The 23,659-nt window shown below is 33.6% G+C and overlaps 2 protein-coding genes and 7 non-coding genes across 11 annotated transcripts; 2 read left to right on the forward strand and 7 right to left on the reverse strand.

Moving 5' to 3' along the window:
• Positions 1-4,928: 4,928 nt before the first annotated feature.
• On the forward strand, positions 4,929-8,815 carry LOC132279111 (uncharacterized). Of its 2 annotated transcripts, none has more exons than XM_059781038.1 (3): positions 4,929-5,071; positions 6,429-6,599; positions 7,838-8,332. In XM_059781038.1, exons 1-3 carry the CDS (start codon positions 4,973-4,975, stop codon positions 7,862-7,864), a joined length of 297 nt encoding a protein of 98 aa, XP_059637021.1. In that variant the 5' UTR covers positions 4,929-4,972; the 3' UTR covers positions 7,865-8,332. The 2 variants fall into 2 exon arrangements, with proteins under 2 accessions (XP_059637021.1, XP_059637020.1); XM_059781037.1 differs by lacking the exon at positions 7,838-8,332 and adding an exon at positions 8,339-8,815 and having other exon boundaries at positions 4,931-5,071.
• Positions 8,816-12,325: 3,510 nt separating this feature from the next.
• Positions 12,326-18,004, forward strand: LOC132278965 (protein BASIC PENTACYSTEINE6). 2 transcript variants are annotated; one of them, XM_059780872.1, is made up of 5 exons: positions 12,326-12,468; positions 15,886-15,915; positions 16,065-16,135; positions 16,265-16,440; positions 16,629-18,004. In XM_059780872.1, the coding sequence occupies exons 4-5, from the start codon at positions 16,387-16,389 to the stop codon at positions 17,574-17,576; spliced, it is 1,002 nt and encodes a 333-aa protein (XP_059636855.1). In that variant the 5' UTR covers positions 12,326-12,468; positions 15,886-15,915; positions 16,065-16,135; positions 16,265-16,386; the 3' UTR covers positions 17,577-18,004. The 2 variants fall into 2 exon arrangements, with proteins under 2 accessions (XP_059636855.1, XP_059636856.1); XM_059780873.1 differs by lacking the exon at positions 15,886-15,915.
• Positions 18,005-19,587: 1,583 nt separating this feature from the next.
• LOC132280624 (small nucleolar RNA R38) lies at positions 19,588-19,667 on the reverse strand. The gene has a single exon (XR_009471631.1). It is a non-coding gene; the product is annotated as a small nucleolar RNA R38 (small nucleolar RNA).
• A 208-nt stretch (positions 19,668-19,875) lies between these two features.
• On the reverse strand, positions 19,876-19,964 carry LOC132280642 (small nucleolar RNA snoR20a). The gene has a single exon (XR_009471648.1). It is a non-coding gene; the product is annotated as a small nucleolar RNA snoR20a (small nucleolar RNA).
• Positions 19,965-20,158: 194 nt separating this feature from the next.
• Positions 20,159-20,238, reverse strand: LOC132280625 (small nucleolar RNA R38). The gene has a single exon (XR_009471632.1). It is a non-coding gene; the product is annotated as a small nucleolar RNA R38 (small nucleolar RNA).
• A 174-nt stretch (positions 20,239-20,412) lies between these two features.
• Positions 20,413-20,501, reverse strand: LOC132280640 (small nucleolar RNA snoR20a). Its single transcript, XR_009471647.1, has one exon. It is a non-coding gene; the product is annotated as a small nucleolar RNA snoR20a (small nucleolar RNA).
• A 427-nt stretch (positions 20,502-20,928) lies between these two features.
• Positions 20,929-21,010, reverse strand: LOC132280623 (small nucleolar RNA R38). The gene has a single exon (XR_009471630.1). It is a non-coding gene; the product is annotated as a small nucleolar RNA R38 (small nucleolar RNA).
• A 193-nt stretch (positions 21,011-21,203) lies between these two features.
• Positions 21,204-21,290, reverse strand: LOC132280643 (small nucleolar RNA snoR20a). Its single transcript, XR_009471649.1, has one exon. It is a non-coding gene; the product is annotated as a small nucleolar RNA snoR20a (small nucleolar RNA).
• A 393-nt stretch (positions 21,291-21,683) lies between these two features.
• LOC132280638 (small nucleolar RNA snoR64a) lies at positions 21,684-21,754 on the reverse strand. Its single transcript, XR_009471645.1, has one exon. It is a non-coding gene; the product is annotated as a small nucleolar RNA snoR64a (small nucleolar RNA).
• Between the last annotated feature and the right edge of the window lie 1,905 nt (positions 21,755-23,659).

Genomic DNA, 23,659 nt, shown 5'->3' on the forward strand with positions numbered 1-23,659 from the left:
ATAAAAAATAGGGTGAAAATAATAAGCGCACCTAGAAGAATAAAGCTTTAATAAAAGGTCCACTCTCTTAACTTGATGATCGGTACTAGATTTGTGTGTTAGTTTGAGGGTAAGGATGTGATTACTTCTCTAGTTGGCTAAGATAGCAACACACTTGATGTCGGACCTCTCACATGGATTCTAGACTTGTTTCGATTTTCATGATCATTTTCTTGATGTGTGGAGGACCATGCTTGCTTGTTTGATGTTGAGATTTTGGGAGATTGCTTGGAAACGGTTGAAAAATTGCATACTTGAGGTAGTTTTCTCCCAATGCTTGTTTGCAATATTGGTGCCTCTTTTGAAAGAATGAGCTTAATGTTTGTGGGTACCATTTCTGGAAACCCTCACGAGACTTTACTCGTCCACTAGGGGTAACCTAGGGGTTTAAAAGGCTTGTTGCATATGCTAAATGCAATCGTGTTCCCTGCGAAAATGGTGTTATCATTTTACTTGCTTTCCAGTTTATACTTGTTTAGTTGTTCATTTCATTCCTTTACTTCTTAGTTCATTGCTAGGGACTAACAATATTTAAGTTTGGGGGTGTGATGAGAACCGAAAAGTGCGCATTTAAACCCGTTAAACTTAAGCATTCTAGTACCTTTATCTATCTTACTTTGCCGTTTTAGACTTATTACGTGTTATTTATATTTTCAGGCACTAATCCCAAAATTGAGCTAACTCAGCCAAATAAAAGCTTAATTGAAGCAATCCTGAGATAAACCAAAGGAGGGAGCAAAGTGGAGAAAGAAAGGAGCAAAAAGGAATTAAGTTGTGCAGCTGAAAAGTTCGATCGATCCAACTTAGAGTTCGATCGATCGAACATCTATGATCGATCACAGTACTTCTCGATAGATCCAACATTGGCCTTTGCTGAAATTCAAAGTTCGATCGATCCAACATCACCTTCGATCGATCGAACCCTATTTTATCCTATTCAAATGATTGATCTTATCCACAGCTGTACGCCTACCAACCACTTTTGTCCTTTTCCCTATAAATATCTTCGAAATATCTCAGCCTTGTCCTTATCCGGAGGAGTCAGACCACTTCGATCGATCCAAGATGCAGTTCGATCGATCGAACCCATCTTCGATCGATCCAAGTTAAGGTTCGATTGATCGAACTTCCTCCAGCGAGAAAAAGTTAAAGTCCAGCTCATTTATTCCGTTCTTCACCCAATCATTGGAGAATATGCCTTGCACGACCACAGCTCATCATAGGGTGTATTTGACCTACCTATATAAGGAATATGATACACTTTTTGAAAAGGTTCTAAAGTCTCTTGTCACACATTGAAAATCATCTTGGAGGCTATTCTTGGAGAGGAAGAAGGGAGGAAGCTAGAGCAACCATTGGAGGAGATCTTCATCTACAAGGAGCAGCCATGGAGTTAGCCCTTGAGGGTTGGATCATCACTACCATGAGTGGCTAGACATCTTCTTGGGGCTAGAGTTAGCCCCAAGCATGCTTTCTATACTCTAATCTTGTGTATTATTGAGGGATTAGTGTTGTATGATACATCTTGATATTCATGTGTATATAAATCTTGATTATTTCATGGTTTGTATGGTTTAATGCTTCCAATTGACTATTTTATTCTACCCATATGTCTATGTATGCTAAAGTATGATATTCATGTGCTTATCTCTAGATTTAGTGTTTTTGATGCATGTCTATGTGTATTGATGCTATAGATCTAGAGATTATCAAGATGATATGCTTAATGAATGCTATTTTGGTTCATTTGATGGTTTATGCCTATTCTTGATGGTTTGTGCCTTTCCCCTAGTCTAGATAGCTTTATTTTCATGCTAGTAGTGTAGATTTAGTGTAGTGGTAGCATAATGTTAGATGGGAGGACAATCTACTCTTGATGTTTGATGTTCCATGCTTGTGAGTCCAAATGGCATATTCCTCTAATATTGTGTTGCATGTGGATTGTGAGCTTAATGAAGGATTAATGACTTGTTTTGATCTATTGTGCTATCTCCATATTGTCTAGACAATATATGCTCTATTATTTAGATATATTGTGCTCTTCACATAATGTTTAGACAATACTTGCTTGATTTGTCATTCTTGCCAATTGAATCAACCTAATGCACACACACCCTTATCATATTGCAACACATCCATTACCCTCAATTGATCACTTGTTAGTAGTATAGAAAAGTATTGCTTGGTGGTGATCTCTACACCCCAAGACCTCTCTCTCTCTTGTTTACCTCATATTATTTTATTTAGTTGAATTCAATTTAGCTTTATCAACCAACCAACCAATTGTGTGATCACTCGACCTACTAACCCTAATTACCATAGTTTCACAATTCGATACACCATCAAATCCCTTGGGACGATCCCTACTCGCCCTATCTATATTTTATATAGAGAAAGGTAGTAGTGGCTTTCTATAAATGTAAAACTTGGCCACCTCCTAAATTCTCACACAACTTTCAAGCTTGACTTGGTATCGCGACCCTTGTAAAAGAGGACCGGTCATCACTCATATTTGAAAGAGTGATTTCGTATTTCACTTACACCCCAAATGTTAATTAGTAGTGATGGTAGAGTACTTTTAGGTATAAAATGACTATGCCACCCTCTGACCTCCTTATTGACTTTTTTTTTTTTTACCAAACTACCCCCAAACCTCGCCTTTCTGTTTTTCCACACGATATGGCCTTCTCTCTCCTCTCCTCTCCTTCCTCAACTCCACCCATCAATCCTGTTCAGCACTTACCCAAATCCCAGCTCACCAATCTCTGATGGCCCTTCCGTCGGAGTACTGCGACACTGTATTCCATTGACGGCCGCCACGAACCCATCGTCGAACCACAACGGATGTCGGCGGCAGAATCGTGGCAAAAAGCTCGAGAATGTAGGGGCTCGTCAACTCCCAAACAACCACCAGTCTGTTTTACTTCTTGAATTCTAATACACAAACACCTTCTTATTCGTTACACAGTCTCGGAGACGATCCGCAACTCATCTTCATGCCGGGGTTGCGATTCAAGTGAAACCCATAATAAGTAACGCGATCCAAAATCATACCCATATCAACCACACATTTCCCATTAAACAAAACCAACACACACAAGACTCGTACATAATTGATTATATATAAAACCCAACCTTCAACTTTGACCTAGAGAAAATAATGATTTGAGAGAGAGAGAGAGACCTGTTTGTGAAAAGGATTTCTAGAAAGAAGAATGGGATGGAGATAATGGGTATCCATTTTGTGGAATGAGAGGTAGACTCGTGTGATGTCGTTACAAACATCAAATAAGATTGAATTAGGGAGTTGGGTTTAAAATGTATAGTATTACTAGTCTGCTGTAGATCAATTTTATGCACAAATTTATGATCAGTTTGGTGCAATAGGAAAAGGAGGAAAAGAAAGGGAAGGTGATAGAGGGTGATTAAAAAATTGTGTTTGGCATAAATGGTGGGAAGGAAAGGGAAGGTGATGGATGGTTTTGGAAGGATAACTCAAGGCATGAATAGTATTTTTCTTAACCTCCCAAAAAAGGGAGGAAATGGAAGGAAATGGAAGGCTAGGGTTGATGAATTATTTCTGATGTCAAATTTATCCTTGCACAAAATCAAGATTACACTTGATTTTAGGGTTTAGTTTGCAAAAAAAAGAATTACAGACCTTGATTAGTTGATTTAGAAAAAAAATTAAAACAAAACCAATACATACAAGTTAGCAGTTGTAACAAGAAAGGGGAGCAATCTTGGAGAGTTGAGAGACAGCGGTTGAAGCTTGTGAACGGCGAACCCGAACCGGAACAGCGAGCGATGGAAACTGAAAGATATGGGTTTTGATTTTTTGAACAATCTGAAATGAGATGCCAATATGGGTTTTAATTTTTTTAAAAATTTGAACTGTAGATTTTGTAGTTTGCAGTTGTAGAGAAAGAGAGAGAGAGAGGGCAAGTGCAGAGTTAAGAACGAGAATAGAGATGGAGGTGGAGGCTGAAATGATTTGCCCTAAAAATATATATATATTTTTATCAATTTAACTTTTAAAATATAAAAGGGTATAATAGCAAATTCATATAAATAGGTTCCTTTCTTTTCTTTTCCCTATTTTTTCCCAAACACGATTATTATCCTTCCCTTTATTTTCCTTCATTAATCAACCAAACACGGTTGAGGGTTAAAATTATCATTCTCTTCCTTTCCCTTTCCCTCATAACTAATGTTATTATTTCTCTTCATTCCCACCGTACCAAACATAGCCTTATACTTTATCATAAACTTGCATTAACAAAAAAAAATGAGAGGGATCGCTTCAATAGTTGGGTAAGTTTCTACGATAATTATATATGTGTGTGTGTGTGCCATCAAAGACTTGTTGGGGACAAAGAAGACACCAGAACTGGTGGATTTTGACCAAAAGTTTAGAACCGGTGTCCCATCTTCTCCTTACTCTTTATTGAATTATATTCACTAAATTTAGTTATTTATTTATTTATTTTTTTAAAAAAGAAAGTTTCTTTTATTGTTTTGTAATATTATTAGAATTGCTTATTTATGTGTTATATATTTGATGTGTGATTTGTTTGGTAAATAAGAAAATTGAAGACACAAACCAACCAACCAAGCCATACAAATGGATGGAATGGACACACAAAATAGTAAGATGTAGTTAATAGTGCTGGAATATATATATATGAGCTGTTTTGTCATAAAATTGAGGGTAAAATATCGATTCGCAATATCTCATAGGCTAAAAAGTAAATTTGGGTGTAAGTGAAAATTAAAACTAAAATTTTCGTTTAACTGAAAAATAACCTAACCTTAAGGGGTCTGAGTGTAATTTACCCTATTTTTTAAAAAGTTGATAGTAAAGTGACGTCGTAGCCTATATATAGTTGCAGAAAGCAGATCCCCCTGGTTGGTGTCTCACTGGACCTTGAAAATGGAAGCGAGTAACAAGCAGAAAGGCTACGCATGGGCTCTTTCAGCCGGACTAAACGCTGCTCTCGCTGCCATTTCAGCTAAATTCTTCTCATCTCAGGTAATTAATTTATCATCTTCCAATCCTCCACCATTTGACCGATCAACAAACCCTAGATAGTAGCTAATATATATATATATATATTTTGTAGATCTGTTCAGCTGATAATCGCATCTTATCATTTCCCATCCCATGTCTTCAATTCTTTTTTATCACCACACGTGTTCATTTGATACATGATGTATCGGTTTATTGACTTTATTCTTCTGATATTTCATAACTGTTGTATCTGCCAAATTGTTTCCTAAACTGCTCTTGTTCTATGATTATAAATTGAGGTGAATATTTACAATTGAGTTTGTTCAGTGAAATACCACTCTAAAGCTAAGGAAACCCCTATTGAAATTTATGGATGACAAGTAAATTTGACCTTCCCCAATTGAAATGTGGAAAGGAATTAAAATTTATTGTACTATAATTTAATTGAATCTGACTGTCGTTATGAGGATTATCGCATTACTTTTATTGCCATCATTGACCCTTATGAGAAAGGATATTGAAGTATGCTTTTAGAGCTATAATGTTGTATACTTATAGTTGTATCATGGGATTGGATTTATCTGATAATCCGTCGGATGCTTTTTGTTGCTGGAAAGCCAAACTCTGTTTGGTGTGAGCTGAGCAACAGAATGTCAATGATGGTATGAGTAGGAATTATAACCTAGTTCTGAATGCAATGTCATGTGGATATGGTCCTTTTACTAACCCTACGTGGCCAAAAGATGGATCAACCCTTAAGTTAATTTGAGCAGTGTCTGCTTTGTCCATAATTTTGCTTCCCGTAATCCAAACCAAATGAACCATGTTCGAGAAACAAAAGCAGATGGAAAACCCATAACTTGTATTTTCGTTGGACAGTGCACATTCTAGTTTGTTCAGTTGCGATGCCTTAGACTTTTGCACAAGAATACAAAAGCATTAACTAGCACAAAAGAAGACGAAGATAACTGATTTTATATTTGCTCATGAATCACCATCATTGCTTTTATCTTACATAAATGAGGTCAGTCATTTGTATAAAAATCTGAGTCATAAACAGAATGTCGTATATTTACCACATTTGATATAGAAGAAATGTTTTTCATCTATGAGGAAGACGTGCATTGGGTAACCATTTGAATCTCAGTTTCTTAGCCTGAAAGAGTTGCATTGCCAGCATTTTGTATCGAATTCACTATGAGAACTTTTCCTCTGTTTGTCTTTTGGAAATCTGCTGCTTCTGGAGCATTTAAAACTTATTTACCTATCTAACACGTGAATAATCTTCACTTGGTCAAATACATGCAACCACAAAATAACCACATGTAAAACTTTTATACCTGTCATAATTATTAATCAAAGTTTCTCGTTTCGACAGTTCATTAGATATGGTCTGGTCATATTTTTCAATGCGATCATGTGGGGATCTTATGTTAATAGCTTGAAAGCTCTCTCGTCTCTACAAGCTACAGTTACAAACTTCGCTACCAATTTTCTGTCTTCGGGTCTAGCTGGATTCTTTCTCTTTGAGGAAGCACTATCATTTCAGGTAATCTAAGAAATTTATATTCAAGATGCATCTGGATTTCAAATATGGAATCTGATCACATCACTATCTCCAAGTTACATCACGAGTTATAGATGTTAAGAATATTAGAAATCTGTGTTTATTTTATGAAATTCACTAATCGAGTGCACAGTTATACATTTCAAAGTAAAATATTCTGTCATGCTTTGTGTCTGTATTTTTTTTTTTTTTTCATCGGGAAATAGAGATTACACTTCAAAATCAAAGAATTATTCAAAGTGCACACTTTCAGTATTTAGCATCATTAACACAAAAGGATGGTGAGATAGACGGTGATAGAACTTGTATAATTGGGCGCAAGTTGTACAAAATGGAGGCAAGCTAGTGGGTTTTGTGTGATAAATAAATGGTGAGGTAGATAGTGATAGCTAGTGGGTTTTGGGTGCAATTTGTATAAAAGGAAAATTTTATAGAAAAGTTATTAGGCCAACTATCTTATGTGGCGCAGAGTATTGGCCTTTAGATAAGAAGCAAGAACAGCGAATTCGTGTAGCGGAAATGAGGGTGCTAAGATGGACAATATGAGTCACTAGAAGAGATAGGTTACAAACCAAAAGTGAGGGAGAAATTAGAGTGACACCTATTAGTGATAAGATTAGAGAAAATAGACTTAGGTGGTATGGACACATACACAGAAGACCTATAGATGCACCGGTGAGAAGAGGAAGGTTAGTTTGCATAGAGGGTAGGAGACGGAGTGGGCGCCCGAAATTAACATGGGATGGAATCATTGGAAATGATTTTAAAAGGTTAAATATTAGAGGAGTGATGGCTTGTAATATAATATAATGGAAAAAAAGAATTCATGTGGCCTACCTCATTCATATGGGATTAAGGCAAGGATGATGACGATGGGAAAATAGAGATTCAAAATTAGGATATAATGGTACTTTTTGGGGGGTTAAAAAATAAGGATTTAATGTTGCAAATCTATTTTGGCATAAAAAACGGATTATATAAGTAAAATTTAACATTGTTTATAATCTATTATCTTGCTACTCGGAGTTCGCCTTACTAGATACTACCAACTTTGGGATTGAAGGTGCATAAAGATGCTGTTCTGTGTCAATTTACCAACATATCTTAAGAAAAATGGTTTCTGTTTTGAAACAATTGCACTTTATACTGCCATATGCACCCATGCAATGTAATTGACGTGGGCTAAGGGACTCTAATATCTTTTACCTTTGTGAAACCAGAAAGCAGATGTTGAACATAGCTGGTGAACTGATGTTTGGCATCAAGAATCTCCCGTGGACCATATGCCGTACTTCTGCAACTTTACTTCACATCCAGTTATATCACTTGCAGAGGCATGTTCCAGGTTGTATACTGGATTCCATTCATCTCCAATACTGTAGAAGTTTGGATGATGAGTGCCTTCTTTACGATGGCCATAAAAATTTGCTGACATGCACACTAGTCGCGCACGCGCACACACCTAACGAAAAAAATCATGTTCAGCAATTGAGTGCAAACCTATGTTCAAATCCCTGCCTGAGTAACCTGCATTATGTTTACCCATCCAGCACTAACAAGAAAAAGGACAAGTAATTTTTAATTTCCGTTGTTTTTTCCCTTTGAAATTAGATATTATTCTTGTTAATGACTTGTATCTGGTATATAGATAGAATCTGAGTAGTTCTGTTTCAGCTCTAATCTTCATAGGTTCATTTCTGAACACAAGGTTGCTCTTGCAGTGGTTTGCAGGTGCTCTGCTCATTGTACTCGGCGTACTAATACTGAGTAAGTCGAGTATAGAGGGGAAGACGCACAAAGCTTAGGTATCTGCTTCAATGGTTTTGCGTGCAGTCCCGTCTTTTAAGCTCTCTATTTGTTTTGAGACCGAGTAAAATCCGTGTTTGACATTGTTTCGTGTAAAACATGGATCAATGGCGGAAGATCTGTCATGGGATCAACAAATGCTATGGTGCTGATTTGATAAATGGTTCTGCAGGTAGGGTGAGAGTGAATCAATAGGCTGTATGTATAGCAACAAAAATGAGAGTAGGTGGTGCATTCAATAGGTGGAGTTTTCAGCACCTATAATAAAGTTACTATTTCTTATTAAAATTTATCCGACTTGTTTTTTTTTTGGGGACAAATGGTAGAAATGATAAATTTGCTAAGATACTTTCACCCAAATAATTAATTAATTTATTTTTCATTTTCCTCTCTTTACTTTCTTTTCTTTCCCCTCGTAATTAATCTACTTCTTTCTTTTCATCCTACCTATTCAAACAAACCTTTCCAGACTTTGAGTTTATTTGTCATGTAACTTGATATTCCTAAGAAATTATTTGTCATAAGACTTGATATTTAAGTATAAAGCGAAAAAAAAGTTTAATCAATGACATTGACTTATGCCTGAAGAAGTCAATGTTATTAATTATTATTATTTTTTTTCCCTCACTAATTTGAGTCATATATCTCATACAAAATACTATATATTTATCTGAATTGCTACAAATGCATTTTCTTACTTATTTCTCGATTCCCTTTTAAATGAAATTGAGGAAGAAAAAAGATGATTGAAAGTCCTTTCTCTAAAGGCAAAAATCAATAGGTAAATTTTAATTTCCAACTATGATTTCAAGTTTACTTGAATTTAATTTTTATTTTCCTTATTAATTGATTAAATTAAATCAGTGAATGGAATTAAACTTGCATGATATGGTTCCACATTAGCTCTCACGTGATCCTCCAAATTTCATTATTTTGCTAGTCCAATTGGCATTGTCTTTATTAAACTATCCTTAATTGTAGCAACTAGTGTCTCAATGTCAACCTGGTTGACTTGTGTTGAAAATTTTAATTTGTCTTGTCTTTTTCTTTCTTCCTTTCTTTTTATTTTATTTTCTATACTTGTTGCTTTCTTCTTGAAATTAATATTGTGTTCGATAAAAATGAAGGAAGTGGTGTGAAGAGAAAATAGGAAGGAAATAGAGATAATACAAAGAAAAATATGAGAATAGGAACAATGATAATCCATCTTTCTTCCTTTACAAATTCATCTGCCCAAAAAAAAAAAAAAAAACGGGGAAGACAAGTAGATTATTAGGGAAGTTTTAAATTAAATACTATCTTAGATTATATAAGTTTTAAATTACAGTATTATAAATTACAGTATTATTAGAGATTATCATTTATAAATTACAACATTATTCGATATAATGGTAAGAGAATGTGACTTCCATTCTTCTCTCCCTTCCATTCAAATTTTTTCTTTTCTATCGAACAAATCATAAGGGTCAGGATGTAGAAAACACCTCTAATGTATACTTCGCGTATCACTTTCACCCCTATTGAAAAAAGTATGCTAATAACCATCTATTCTTTTAACATTGTGTGGAAACACCCCTCAAACATAATTATGACATAAAGTAATGTTGTAATACATATAATTGCCATTTTTTTCTTTTGAAAATATCCAAGGGGATGTGTATGCTGATAATTTCAAAGTATAGGGGTGTTATGTGCACATTTAACCCAATTTTAAAGATCTTTCTCTCACCTTTACAACAAAAAAATAAAATAAAATAAAATAAAAAATTCTCTCTATATATTTATCCTAACAGTGTATTGTCTTTATGAGTTAAGAGTTATACATTTCATAAGACTTAATGTCCCCCATAAGGTAAAAAGTTATAACATATATATATATTTCTTTTGCTGACCAAATAGAGATAAATGGAGATTAAGAGTTCAAACCTCGACAGAGATATGTGTGTGTGAGTACCAATTATGAAATTAAAAAATGTGAAACGTAATAATACAAAAGTGTGATTTTAATTAGATATATATTTATACTTGCATTAGTCATCTCAATAGAACTTCTTTACTTTTTTTTTTTTTTTTTTTTCCTTTCTTTTAACTTAATTTCAAAATGGAATATAATATTGGTATTTCTCTGTCTCCAATGCAGTTCACTTGAATATTTCAATAAAAAAAAATGAAAATTTTGATATAAAAGTAAAATGTGAGAGTACTTTCGGAAATAGTAGTAGAATAAACATGTTCTAAACACAATAAAAAAATAAAAAAAAAAAGAAAAAAAAAAGGGCAAAGCCATCGTTGTTATAATTTTTTTTTTCTCTCATATGAACACCTCTATTAATATTATTTTTTTCCTTCCTTTTATATATATATATATATATATATATATATATATATATATATATATCACAAGTCATTTGTTCCATTATATTTAATTTTTTGTAAAAATATATTTTTATTACTTCATTTCACATAAAAATAAGTATTAATAAATAAAAATCTATGATTTACATTTTAAGATCTTTTATAACATCAATAAGAAAAATATTTAAAATATCTTCACAATGATCAACACATTAATAACTCGTCTCATTAAAAGGCCAAGAGACAATACTTAGCATTGAGGATTTACTGCTCCTTTCAATTAGAAGGATGAAAAAAATGGGTGGAAGTGGATAGAGAAGTTACCTTTTTTTATATATTTTTTTTATTGTTTGGTTGAATGAGATGAATAATAGAAGAGTACTACTATTGATAAATAGAAATTTATTACTTCACCAAGTCTATGTGGTTACTCATGTGTTAAATATTATGGACCAATTTTAAAATATAAGGTAATTAATTATTTAGAAAGTTGTAGTTCATTTTTTAGGTTTTATCTTTATTTAGTATCTTTGTTGGCGATTAAAATTTCAATCACCATATATATCAAATTATATACGTGTTTTATATATACATCACATTATATCTTTCTAACACATAGATATATCATATACTTAAAATTGCATCTCCTATATATAATTAGATAGGCATTTGTTCATTGTTATAATGATCAAAATTAATGATCTATGTGACCCTAGAAACAAAAACAAAGACAATAATTTCAAGAAAAATTACAAATCATTGAAAAATTGAAAAATATTGCAGTTTTTGTACCAATCAAATTATTATATTTGAGTACCATGAAAGATATCGTGAAAACGAAAAAAAAAAAAAAAAATGATACGGTTATGGAAAGGAGTTATGAAAATCTGAGTAGATAAAGAAAGAAAAATTGACATATTTTATGGAAACAAATCGGAGTAATAATTATGTTTATTTAACTTGAAATTTTATAATAACACGTCATATTTTTACCTATGTCAGTTTTAAGTCGAGATATTAAAGTCGTCAAACAAATCATTTCCCATAATAGAAAAAATAAATAGGTTCACATATTTTTTTTGGTCGGTAGGAATAGAAAAAGAATTTTTATGTTCTTTTATTAAATATACCCTATATAACAGGGTAAGCTTTAACAACAAATTTTTAAAAAAGGTTAAAAATAAAAATTACATAGTTGATGGTAATTAGCCTGCTTTTTTCTCTCCCATTCCCTCCAATTATGGGTGGATAAAAAAATAATGAAACATTTTTCCATCCTTTCTCTCTCTCTTTCCTTCCCCCCAATCAATTTTTTATTTTTTTAATTTATTCCCACCTCACGTGTGTGATTTACCTACTACTCGGAAAATAATACGGAGTAATAATAATAATAAAAAAAAATAAGAAGACCATTGACTCAATAGCTGACTCGGTATTTTTTATTTTTTTTTAAGAAAAAAAAATAAAAGAAAGAAGAAAAAAAGAACTGTAGTATTTAGACAGTTAATCATGGAAGAAACGGTAGAAGAAAGAAAAATAAAGAAAGGACAGTGACAGGTAAAACTGGAATAAAAAGTGGGTCTTCTTTGTCCCCTTCAACAACTCCTCTTCTTTCTTCAGACATTTTCATCTCCGATTTAGGGTTTTGACTCTCTCTCCACAACAATCCGTCTCTCCAACCGCACTCACTGTAAGCTCTGTAAACTCTTTGATGGCGTTCTGTTCTTTTAGCTTCGCATATTTGCTTCTCTGATCAGCATCATACTTTGTTCACGCCCACCTCATTTTCACGTCCACTTCATTGTTACAACTGATTTTTTTCACTAAAGTTTACATCTTGCATGCGTTGTTCTCTGTGGTGCTTAATTTTCTCTATGTTTGATTTTCCACCCCTCAATTCGTTCGTATGCTTTGGGTCTTTTGGTGTTTAGGGTTTTTCTGTGTTGGATTTAGCTTTTATTTCGACATAGTGAAATGAATCTGCAAACTTTATATTGAAGTGAATTGTGTTTTTCGTGCTTAAATTAAGCTCATGGTTAGATATGTTAAAATTACTTTGTGCATGTGTATCTCCTGGAATTTGTTTAATTGATCGACGAGTAATTCTTCATCCAAAGTTTCTCCTATTCTTAAGTTATTTCGGAATTTTAAAATTGAATATTTTGATGATGATTTGTGCTTAAAGACTTGGTCTTTGGTACTACGGATACAAATTATTCTATATATTGTGGCTAATTTTAGTTCAAGGTCAGAGGAATTTACTTGTGGATCTCTAAAATCCTTGTTTGAAGATCTTGGAATATGCTTCTGCTATTTTACATGGTTCAGGTTCCATTAGCTATTACTTTATTTTAATTTATCTTAAAAATTTGTATGAGTTGATGCAAATGGAGCTGAGGTTGTTTGCCCAAAGACTGACAGTCGAATACTTGAATCATATCCTATTTGCTTCCCTTTTTTGGCTACATAGACATTCAAAATGCTTACGTTGATACTTATTTAAAATAAAAAATAAAAAATGCTCGCGAGTTGATTTTATTTGGTATTTGTCCTGCATAAATTTAAGTTTGGATTTGTGTCAAATTGACGTGCTTTACTAGAAACTCATTGCACTAATGTTGGTTCATTTCCTTTGATGTGACAACCTTTCTGGATTTACGGAGTACAAGCTATCAGGATGAATGGCATAAGTACATAGAGCTAAGAAATGTAGGACAGAACGTAAAACTTAGCAGCTGGATGAATTTCTTTCTTTTCTTCACTGGAATTAGGCCTTTGAAATGAGATGTTCGTTACTGCACAAAAAGACTATATTTAATAGAAAGCAGAATAAATCTGCATGAATTTTCTTTTAGCTGCAAAATGGAAAGGAATTTTTGCTTATACAAGTTAGAAAATGGGGTAAATGGAAAGAGGAAAAAGATGCAGAAAGGAGAATGATGAGGAAGCTTAGCTTGGGCAAGTTTATACCTTGCCTGAATAATTTGACTTCTATTAATTTTATTTTATTTTTTTACCAATGGCCTCTCAACTAACTTACAGAGAGTCGAATAATATGTAAAATCTTCTTAAACTCACACTCCCTATCAAATCCATTAGCACTTGTTTTCCAATGCCACTAAAATTCTGTAATTTTTTGCTGTAATCATAAAGTAAAGCCTCGCATAACTCAAACTGTTGAAGTTTTTTCATGCTCCTGTAGTCACTGTGTCATGAATCAAATAATTCTCTAGGGATTTGTGTGTTAGTTGATAGTATGATTGAATGGCAGTATTAGTGGTATTGTTTTACCTGGATCTTAAACATAATTGGAGAACTTTTATGAACTTCCTGTCCTTTTATCCGGGTGATTGACGTGTTTTGTTCCTGTTCCTTTATCCATTTTGAATGCTTGCATACAAGTGCAATGAACTCTATTATGGTTGCATGATGGAGATGGCGCTAAGCATTTGCTATCACCTGCAGTATGTGGGTATAAAATAAGATCACTGGCTTTGATTAATATTTAGTTATGATTGTTAGCATATGGCACAAGCAATGCATTTGATATAGACTGCGATTAAAGACAAATCAGGTGACAATAAATAGTCATTATGAAATTCCAAACTGACTTATGGTGAAGCCATGTTATAACATATAATGTAAAATATCCTATTGCAACATTTTCTTACATCTTGGTGTTTTTTCGCACCCTTTTGTGTGCACAATGATGGTTGAATTATATCTAGATCTTTGGTTTATTTCCTATATTAAGTTCATTAAAAAAGTTGATAGAGTTGAGGCTGGTGCCTGTAGCCATACACCAGAAGTGTTTGATTGCTACATGCCTCACTACCTCGCCTGTTAGCAGTTAGCACTTCGTTCACTACCTACATCAATCTTGTTGATTAAGCCTTATCCATAATATTTTAATGTCATTTGCTTGGATGTTGTTCCCTTGCCCTCCTTATCTTTCTAATATGGGTGGTGCTTATGTATCCAAAGATTTAGATAAGTTGTGTAAAATTTATCAGTGTCATTCAGAGCTTCATGCTAAACAATCATGTGAATTGTGTATTATTGTGAATTTCTTGTTCAATTGATCACACTGAAGGTTAAAAGAGTTCCATTTCTGTTGTGCATTAACAAAATACAGCTTTTGTAAATTTGTAGTAACACTGACTATAACTATAAGAAAGCTAGACTTTAGGTGGTGTACTTGAAGTTGAACTGCCTCTGATGTCTTTTACTGTATCACCATTGGGTTCTCTGGTAAGGATGTTAATGAAACACCATTACCTTGGTGTGCTTATGCTTGAGAGTATAAGGACTAGTGGTTTCATCATAATATTATATACATAGAGGCTAAAAGATTTATATATTGATTGTGAGATGTGGGTTCTGTCAGGTGGAGAACAGTAGTCTTCTGGGGGACTGAAAGATTACCTTTCTAGTTGGTTTATGCATCCTTGTTTAGCCACTTAAGTGACTTGTCCATCTTATCAGTTTAATTTCATTCACTAACCTCTACCGCGCATGGGCAGCATCATCTGTTTCAGTAAGAGTGCTTTGGTTTCTAATGGCTTCCTTTGATTGTTGTATTTCTAAAATGATGGGGAACTCTGGCTGCATCCAATTACAATAGGCTTTCAGATTTAGTATCACAGAATTTTAAATGAAAATTGAACATTTACTCACTTTCTGCTATATTAATCCAAATTCTAGTTGGGTGAGCTCTGTTTCCCTTTTTGTGATCCTATCTAGGCCTAGCATGGCAGCATGCAATATGCTGCAAGGGTCACGTTATATGCTTGGATGCAAACTCGCTTTCGAAGTAATGCATTTTTGTACCTTCATATTGATACATGTGCTTGTGTTGAGGGTATTTTATATTGGGAGTCTAATGTCTTAATGGACTTTAAGGGTTCTTTTAAATGTATTTCCTCTTTTAGTTGCTGTCCTGCATAAACTTGCTGCTGATGTACATGCAGCAGTAAGGAGCAGCATCAGAGGATTTGCATTAAATGGCTTTTTTGATGACTGTATGAGCTCTCCACAGCTCTTGTTTTCTGTGTACTTCTGACATATGCCATTGATTCATTCGGCTTATTGATATCTGTCTTCCCAGGTTTGGGGCAGTTTACGGACGGATTATTAGGTAATTCTATTGTTACTGATTTTCAGTTTCTTGGATGCAATTTTGACTAAAATATGTTGTTCCCTTGCAGTTCTGTGTATTAAATTGTTATTCAATGCTGGATTCTTTATGCCTGATTTTATATTTATGCACGAGTAATTTTTTTACAGGGAAGATCCTGCTTTTACAGGGAAGATCCTGCAAGGGATGGGTTTCTACTTTTGATGTCTCTCTATTGATGGTAATTTAGTGGCTCATATTTTCCATTTACTTTGTTTTCTAATATTGAAAGAATTAAATTTTGTGCTCCTTTGTTCAGAAAGTATGTTCCAGAACTTCTAACTGACTTTTTTTTTTTTTGGTTTCAAAGGTTTGGTTAAAAGGGTTCTGAGACTGGGCAGCTGCTTGATACTCATTTCACTATGTCACGTTTATAGCCGAGGTTAAAAGTTGAAACTAATATCTGCAGCTGTTGCAGACTTTGGATCTCAGATGGATGACAGCGGTCATCGTGAAAATGGAAGGCATAAGCCAGCTCAGGGTCAGGTATCTAGATGCATGTAATTTATGCAAATAAATAATTGACTTTAATCCCATTTATTTCATTAGAGTTTTAAGCTGAAAACCAACACAAAGGTAACCTAGATGAATTCTTTGATAGGATAAGCGCTTAGAAGTGGTTCTTTCCAAACTTCCATTTCTGGTGGGTAGTTCCCTAATTACTTCTATTTCAGTGGTTGATGCAGCATCAACCGTCTATGAAGCAGATAATGGCCATTATGCAAGAAAGAGATGCTGCTATTCAAGAAAGAAATTTGGCCATGTCCGAAAGGAAGACAGCACTGGCGGAGCGAGACATGGCTATCCTGCAGCGAGATTCAGCAATTGGAGAACGAAATAATGCCATTATGGAACGAGACAATGCCATTGCTACTCTTCAGTATCGAGAAAACTCCATGAACAGTGGTAATGTGTCCCCTTGCCCACCAGGATGCCAAATTTCACGTGGGGTTAAGCATATGCACCATCCACAGCAGCATTTACATCATCAGGCCCACTTGGGCGAACCTACATACAATACAAGAGACGTGCACATGAGTGATGCCCTCCAAATGTCTCCAGTTGCTTCAGAGCCTCCAAAGTCCCGGCGGACTAAACGCTCAAAGGAGGCCAAAGTAATGACAACTATTAAAAAGGCTTCAAAATCTTCAAAGAGGGTTAAAAAGGAAGGTGAGGACCTGAACAAGATGATGTTTGGCAAATCAAATGCATGGAAGGGAGGACATGATGTGGGTGGCGGGGGTGATGACCTCAACCAACAACACATGGGCATGCCAAAATCTGATTGGAAGAATCAGGACCTGGGGCTAAACCAGGTTGCATTTGATGATTCAACCATGCCAGTGCCAGTCTGCTCATGTACTGGAACCCTGAGGCCGTGCTATAAATGGGGTAATGGTGGTTGGCAATCTTCATGCTGCACAACCACCGTGTCTATGTATCCGCTGCCCGCGGTGCCTAACAAGCGTCATGCTAGAGTAGGTGGTCGGAAGATGAGTGGAAGTGCTTTCAGCAAGCTGCTTAGCCGGCTCGCCGCAGAGGGGCATGATCTATCAAATCCAATTGATCTTAAGGACCATTGGGCGAAACACGGTACAAATCGCTACATCACCATCAAATAGATTTGTAAAGAATGTTGCAAATGTATGGAGGATAAATAAAGTCAGAGAACAGCATCCAATGATAAGGGTATGCATGCTCGAAGTAGGATGTCCAGCCTAATTATCAGTTACCATATTTTTCCGTCTCTGTGTCTTCTCCTCTCGCCATATAAAAGGATGTTGACAAAAGGATAAGGAGCTGTGTTCATGCTAATATGTCGAAATTGAACCATCTATTCATGCAACTAAATATAATTGTAAAGCAGGTTTGTATTTCAAATGTTGTTGTATTTGCATTGACCATAAATGTTTAATTTATCATAGGTGTTTTAGTAGGTGTTGCCACGTTGTGTCTCTAGAGTTTCTGGTTTGTCAATGTAAAATATGATGACATGCTTTTATAAATTTTGTAGCTGTTTGATAATCTAATGCTAAAGATGCGGTGGAAATCATGGGTTACCTTTTTTCTGGTTTTATTATGGTTTTATTATTATTAATATTTTTTGTTATCACCACTTGTGAAGAGATTGATGCATGAACTTTAAGATTGTTTCAGAGTTTTGAATTTATAATGTCATATAATTAAAGATCCACAGGCACAGCCTGAGTCAATGCACATGATTAAGACATGTCAAATCAAATCTGATCAGAATATGAATACAAACGGCAACAACAGCAAGACTGAAATTCAAAAAGACTAAAAAGTTGTTTTTTTTTTTTTTTTTTTTTAATTACCAATTAAAAACTCTTGAAATTCAGCTAATTAATTTTTCAATACTTAATTTTTAATTTTATCAAAAAGACCCCACTTAAATTTTTGATCGAAACGACACCACTTAAATTTTTGAAAATTCTCTAAAGACGATATAAATACAAATAAAAGCAAAAGCTTTGGAAATTGATAGTTTGTTACTTGTCATAAAAGAATTTTTTAAAAGCACAATCACCGACGCATAACAGGGAATTATAAACATAATATACAGATTTTTATTGTCATGAATCCCAAAAATAGAAGTACAGATGTTCTGGTTAACAATAACACAACCTAATTGTCGTACCAGATCACTAATTAATAATAATTAACTACTTAATAATAATTAAAGAAAGAATTTAATAAATAATGAAAGAACAAACTAGAAAAACCTACAAAAATACAGAATACACCAAACAAAACTAAAAGGTCCCTAATACCAAGCTTCCAAATCCTAATGCTGCCAAATGAGGTTTAAAATTAACCATCTGCATTGCTGGAACACTTGCACTGACGCAAAGATGGTATGAACATGGGGAATTTAAAATGGGGCAATGGGTGACTGGGCCATAAGAAGAAAAGAAAAACAAAAGTAAATAACAATAGTCACCTTTCTCAAAACTAGCTAAAAGCCTAAAACCATACTAGTATTTGGAATTCTCAACAAGCATACCACTCTATTTCATTCAATCTGAACTGGCAGAATGGAATGCTTTCAAACTCCTTCATAAGAATAAGAACTGTGTCAACTTCATAAACTTACCCAGAATAGGAGAAACTATAATGAGAAACTATAACAGTGTCAGGCCAGCAAAATAATTAGAATTCCCCTCCGAACTCGAAACCGAATTGCTTCAAAATCCATATAGTTGTGGCTTGTACTTCTTGTGTTGGGGCGTGGTACAGGTTTTGTTGTTAGATGGGGGGCTTTTTCTTTGTATTAGAATTGGTTGGCATCTACCCTGAGAAAGAGCTCTCATGCGTCCACTCCTTCATCGTCCTTGGTCCTTAGTGAAAAAAATCTTCCCGATAACTAGTGTCAATAGGGTTTCATAAAAAATTTATAAAAACACAGTAGCAAAGATTCATAATTAATACTAGACAAAATGATGTACTTCTGTTTGTGCCTTAATCAAATAGGATAAAATTCACAAGGAACAATTGCAGTTAAGCTTACAAACCCCAACAGAAGCTAAGTATTATGTATCTAAATTGTATTTTATTATTAATTATTAATAGACAAAACGAAACAACAGTAGAAAATGACTAAAATTACAGTGTAAAAGTGTCAGATCACAAGTATTCAGCACAACTATCAGACAGGGATAACTGTTAAATATTTGCTCTCATCATTCAAAAACACTAAATTAAAAGACATCTAGACAATAAAAACCAAACACACTGAGTGAGAATGTATAATCGCAATTATAATCCAGTCGATTACATTGTTGTATATATCAAAAATCACAAACTTATAGTTCAAATTTTTGCAAACAGAATTCCTAAAACACATGAAACATTGTATTGTTTAAACCTCAAAATACGTCACAGTAGAAAGAAAACACAAAAGCCTCAGACCGTCCTAGTTCAAAATTTTCAACACTAGAGCAAATATAGAAACTTGCATTTCGGTCTTATTACAAACTGTCATCATAGGCTAGCAATACAATGAATTACATAAAATACACAAGAACAAAACTTGAAAATCATCATGAGTAAAGGATGACCACAAATTCATTGTTAAACCAATAGAATAAAACTTAATTGACTGCTCGGACAAACTCTGCATTTTATTATTAATTATTAAAAGACAAAACAAAACAACGGTAGAAAATGCCTAAAATTACAGTGTATAAGTGTCAGATCACAAGTATTCAGCACAACTATCAGACAGGGATAACTGTTAAATATTTGCTCTCCTCATTCAAAAACACTGAATTAAAAGGCATCTAGACTATAAAAACCAAGAACCCTGAGTGAGAATGTATATTTGTTGTATGTATAAAAAATCACAAAGTTTAATCTTTTGCAAACAGAATTCATATAACACACTACGCATGCATTGTTTAAACCTCAAATACATCACAGTAGAAAGAAAACACAAAAGCCTCAGACCGTCCTAGTTCAAATTTTTCAACAATAGAGCAAATATAAAAACTTGCATTTTGGTCGAATTACAAACTGTCATCATAGGCTAGCAATACAATGAATTACATATTATGCACAAGAACAAAAGTCGAAAACCATCCTGAGTAAAGGATAACCACAAATTCATTGTTAAACCAATAAAATAAAACTTACTACTAATTGATTACTTGGACAAACTCTTCCAAAACAGTGGAAACTATAGTAGTGTCAATTCTATAGACATGAAGACAAAAGCATAAGAAGCATTCTCAATTGGTATTAATAATGTTTCATACAAAATCTATAGAAACCAACCAAACAATGAGACCTAATCATTGTTTCTACCCCAAATACTATTGAATTCCCAGGGAACCATTAAAATAGTTATGATTCCAAAATCAGGGGGAAGCTAAGTATTCTGTATCTAAATTATATAGTATTATTTATTATTAAAAGACTAATAATAAAACAACAATAGAAACTGCAAATTACAGTGTTTGTGTCAGATCACAAGTATTCAGCACACAACTATCAGACAGGGATAACTGTGAAATATTTGATCTCATCATTCAAAAACACTGCATAAAAGATATCTCTATCTCTAAACTATAAATATCAATAACCCTGAGTGAGAATATATATGTCAACCACAAAATTGCAATTCAATCTTTTACATTGTTTTTCTTAATAAAATCAATAATCTATGGTTACAAAATAATACAATTCCTGAACAAACACAACATGTACTCTGGCATATACAAATTACAAGAGCCTCAGACCGTCCTAGTTCAAAATTTTCAACACTATAGCAAATATCTAAACTTGCATTTCGGTCAAATTACAAACAGTCAGCTAGCTACGCAATGAATTACATAGTATATAAGAATAAAACTTGAAAACGTTGACCACAAATTCATACTAAACCAAAATAAATAAATAAAGAAAAAAATGTCTGGTTTTGCCACCCTATCTATGCCGCAAAAAGTTATCCTCGAAATATAAATCAAAACACGAACGATATACACCAATATAAACTTCTGTCAGAAAAATAAGACTAATAATGTATTTCTATATAAAATGTATTTCTATATATAGATAGATGCATATGTCCTCGAAATATAAATCAAAACACCAACTATATACACAAATATAAACTTCTATTTCTGAAAAATAGGACTGATAATGTACTTCTATATATAGATATATGCATATGTATGTATGAACAAAGGATTACAAAGAGATATATGGACGCATCAGATCTTCCTATTCGAGTGAGAATCATAATACCCAAATCAATGTATGAGTATTCAACTCAAAAAAGCTCATCATTTGGTCTCTTTACTCTGTGTAAACATAAAAATTAGTACCTTCTCAATATCCACTTTGTCATCCAAGGCAAAAAAAGAGACGAATCCGAACTAAAAATTGCAAAAATTGAAAAACAAATAAATAAAACTTGGATTTCAAAATAATTTCTGAGTCTTATTTCAGAATAACCAAACGGAAAAGCGGAGGAAATAGAATTGAGACTTAGAGATCTGACGAACGACATGAATTCGTTTCGGAGATCCAAAACGGAAGGATTAGGGTTTTTGTGGAGGTACAAAGTAGAACGGCGAAACAAGATTTGGAATATAGGGTTAGGGTTTTACCCGCTTGTGATGTGAGTGATTTTTATAGGGTATTTTGTTGACGGTTCCGTGAATCAAGAACAGAGGTTGGATGATCCGACGGACGTGATTAATCGCCATTGAAACTTTTGTGGCCCCACCTAATTACGTGAGAGTTGGTACTATTGAGCTGCAAGCAGGCCTTGATGTTTAGGCCTACGTAGAGGTAAACCCAAGGGACCATAGAAACCCACAAAGTGATTGAAAGAAGTGAGTTAGATTGGGCTTGATTCTGGCCCAGTTAGACTAATCCAGTGAGACATTATGTTTCGAAAATATGCACAACTACAGAATGGATCTCAACTGAACTGATCCGATTTGATAATTCAACAAATTTTTGTGAATAAATTCATATATAATTTATTATTAAACTGAATTTTTTCCCTTCCTTGTAGGGAAAAGAAATTCTACTGACTATTCATAGCCAAACAGAGCTTCAAGAACCCTCACCTAACAATTGAAAAAGTTATTAAAAAATTTCCTTCTGGAGCTAAATCAAATTAATTAATCAAAATTCAACAATTATTTATGTTAATTGTGAAAATACTTGTAGACACTATATATGATATAACTTTAATGCTCCATCCGTTACTAAGGAAAAAAAAAACATGGAAGGGAACGTATATTCCTTTATCTCTCTCTCTCTTTTTGTTTTTTTTTTTTTTAATGGATATTAAAAATTATGGATGACATAACACATTTTTATATTTAGTTAAAAGGAAGGAAATTCAATTAATACACCAGTATCACTTTATTTTAAATGATTACGAAAGATAGTATTGTCTCCGTCCAATTTTGTAGGAAGCGGTTGTTATTTTTTATTTTATTTTTTTAAAAGAGAGTAAGCGGTTGTGTTTTTGACATCTACTCTAAACTACATTGAGTTGGAAAGTGTTTTGGACAACTGCAAGTCCATATTGTAACATTAATTTTTAATAAATTACGAGTATGAGAAGGCGGAATCACTATTTATAGTCACACCAATTTTGAGCATTGGCGAATTCAAAGGGGGCGCATTAACGGATTCGGTGGCTTGGGTGTGCTCAAGCCCACCCAAATTATTATTATTATTTTTGACTATATCTAATTTTAGCACCGTCTAAACAAAATTAAATTATTACTAGTATTAATTTACTCCATTAACAATTTTTGAATCGGTTCTTAATTTTTGAGTTAGGTACGAAAATGTACGAATGCAGCAATTGTGAAAGTAATACTCCCTCTGTCCCAATATAAGTGTCACTTATGGGGAGTAGTAATTTTTAAGGGGATATATGTGATGATGTATTGTCTGCCTGAAAAATTACTAAGTTGCTCTTTTAAGTTTTGAATATAGAAGTTTGAAATTTAGATTCAAAGGACATTTTTGAAATGATGTGAAATATATTATTTGAAAAAAAGAAAGTAAACACTTATTTTGGGATAGTTAAAAAAAGAAAGTATGACGCTTATTTTAGGAAGGAATTACTATTTGTTTGCAAATTGTAATTTTTTTTAACGACCATTTTTGAAATAAATTATGCATTATTTGAGATGATGGAGAGTAAATGTAAAAA

The sequence above is a fragment of the Cornus florida genome, unplaced genomic scaffold (genome assembly GCF_030987335.1).
Source record: "Cornus florida cultivar Cherokee Brave unplaced genomic scaffold, ASM3098733v1 CherokeeBrave_3.0.0_Hap2_Chr10, whole genome shotgun sequence".
NCBI classification, from domain to species: domain Eukaryota; kingdom Viridiplantae; phylum Streptophyta; class Magnoliopsida; order Cornales; family Cornaceae; genus Cornus; species Cornus florida.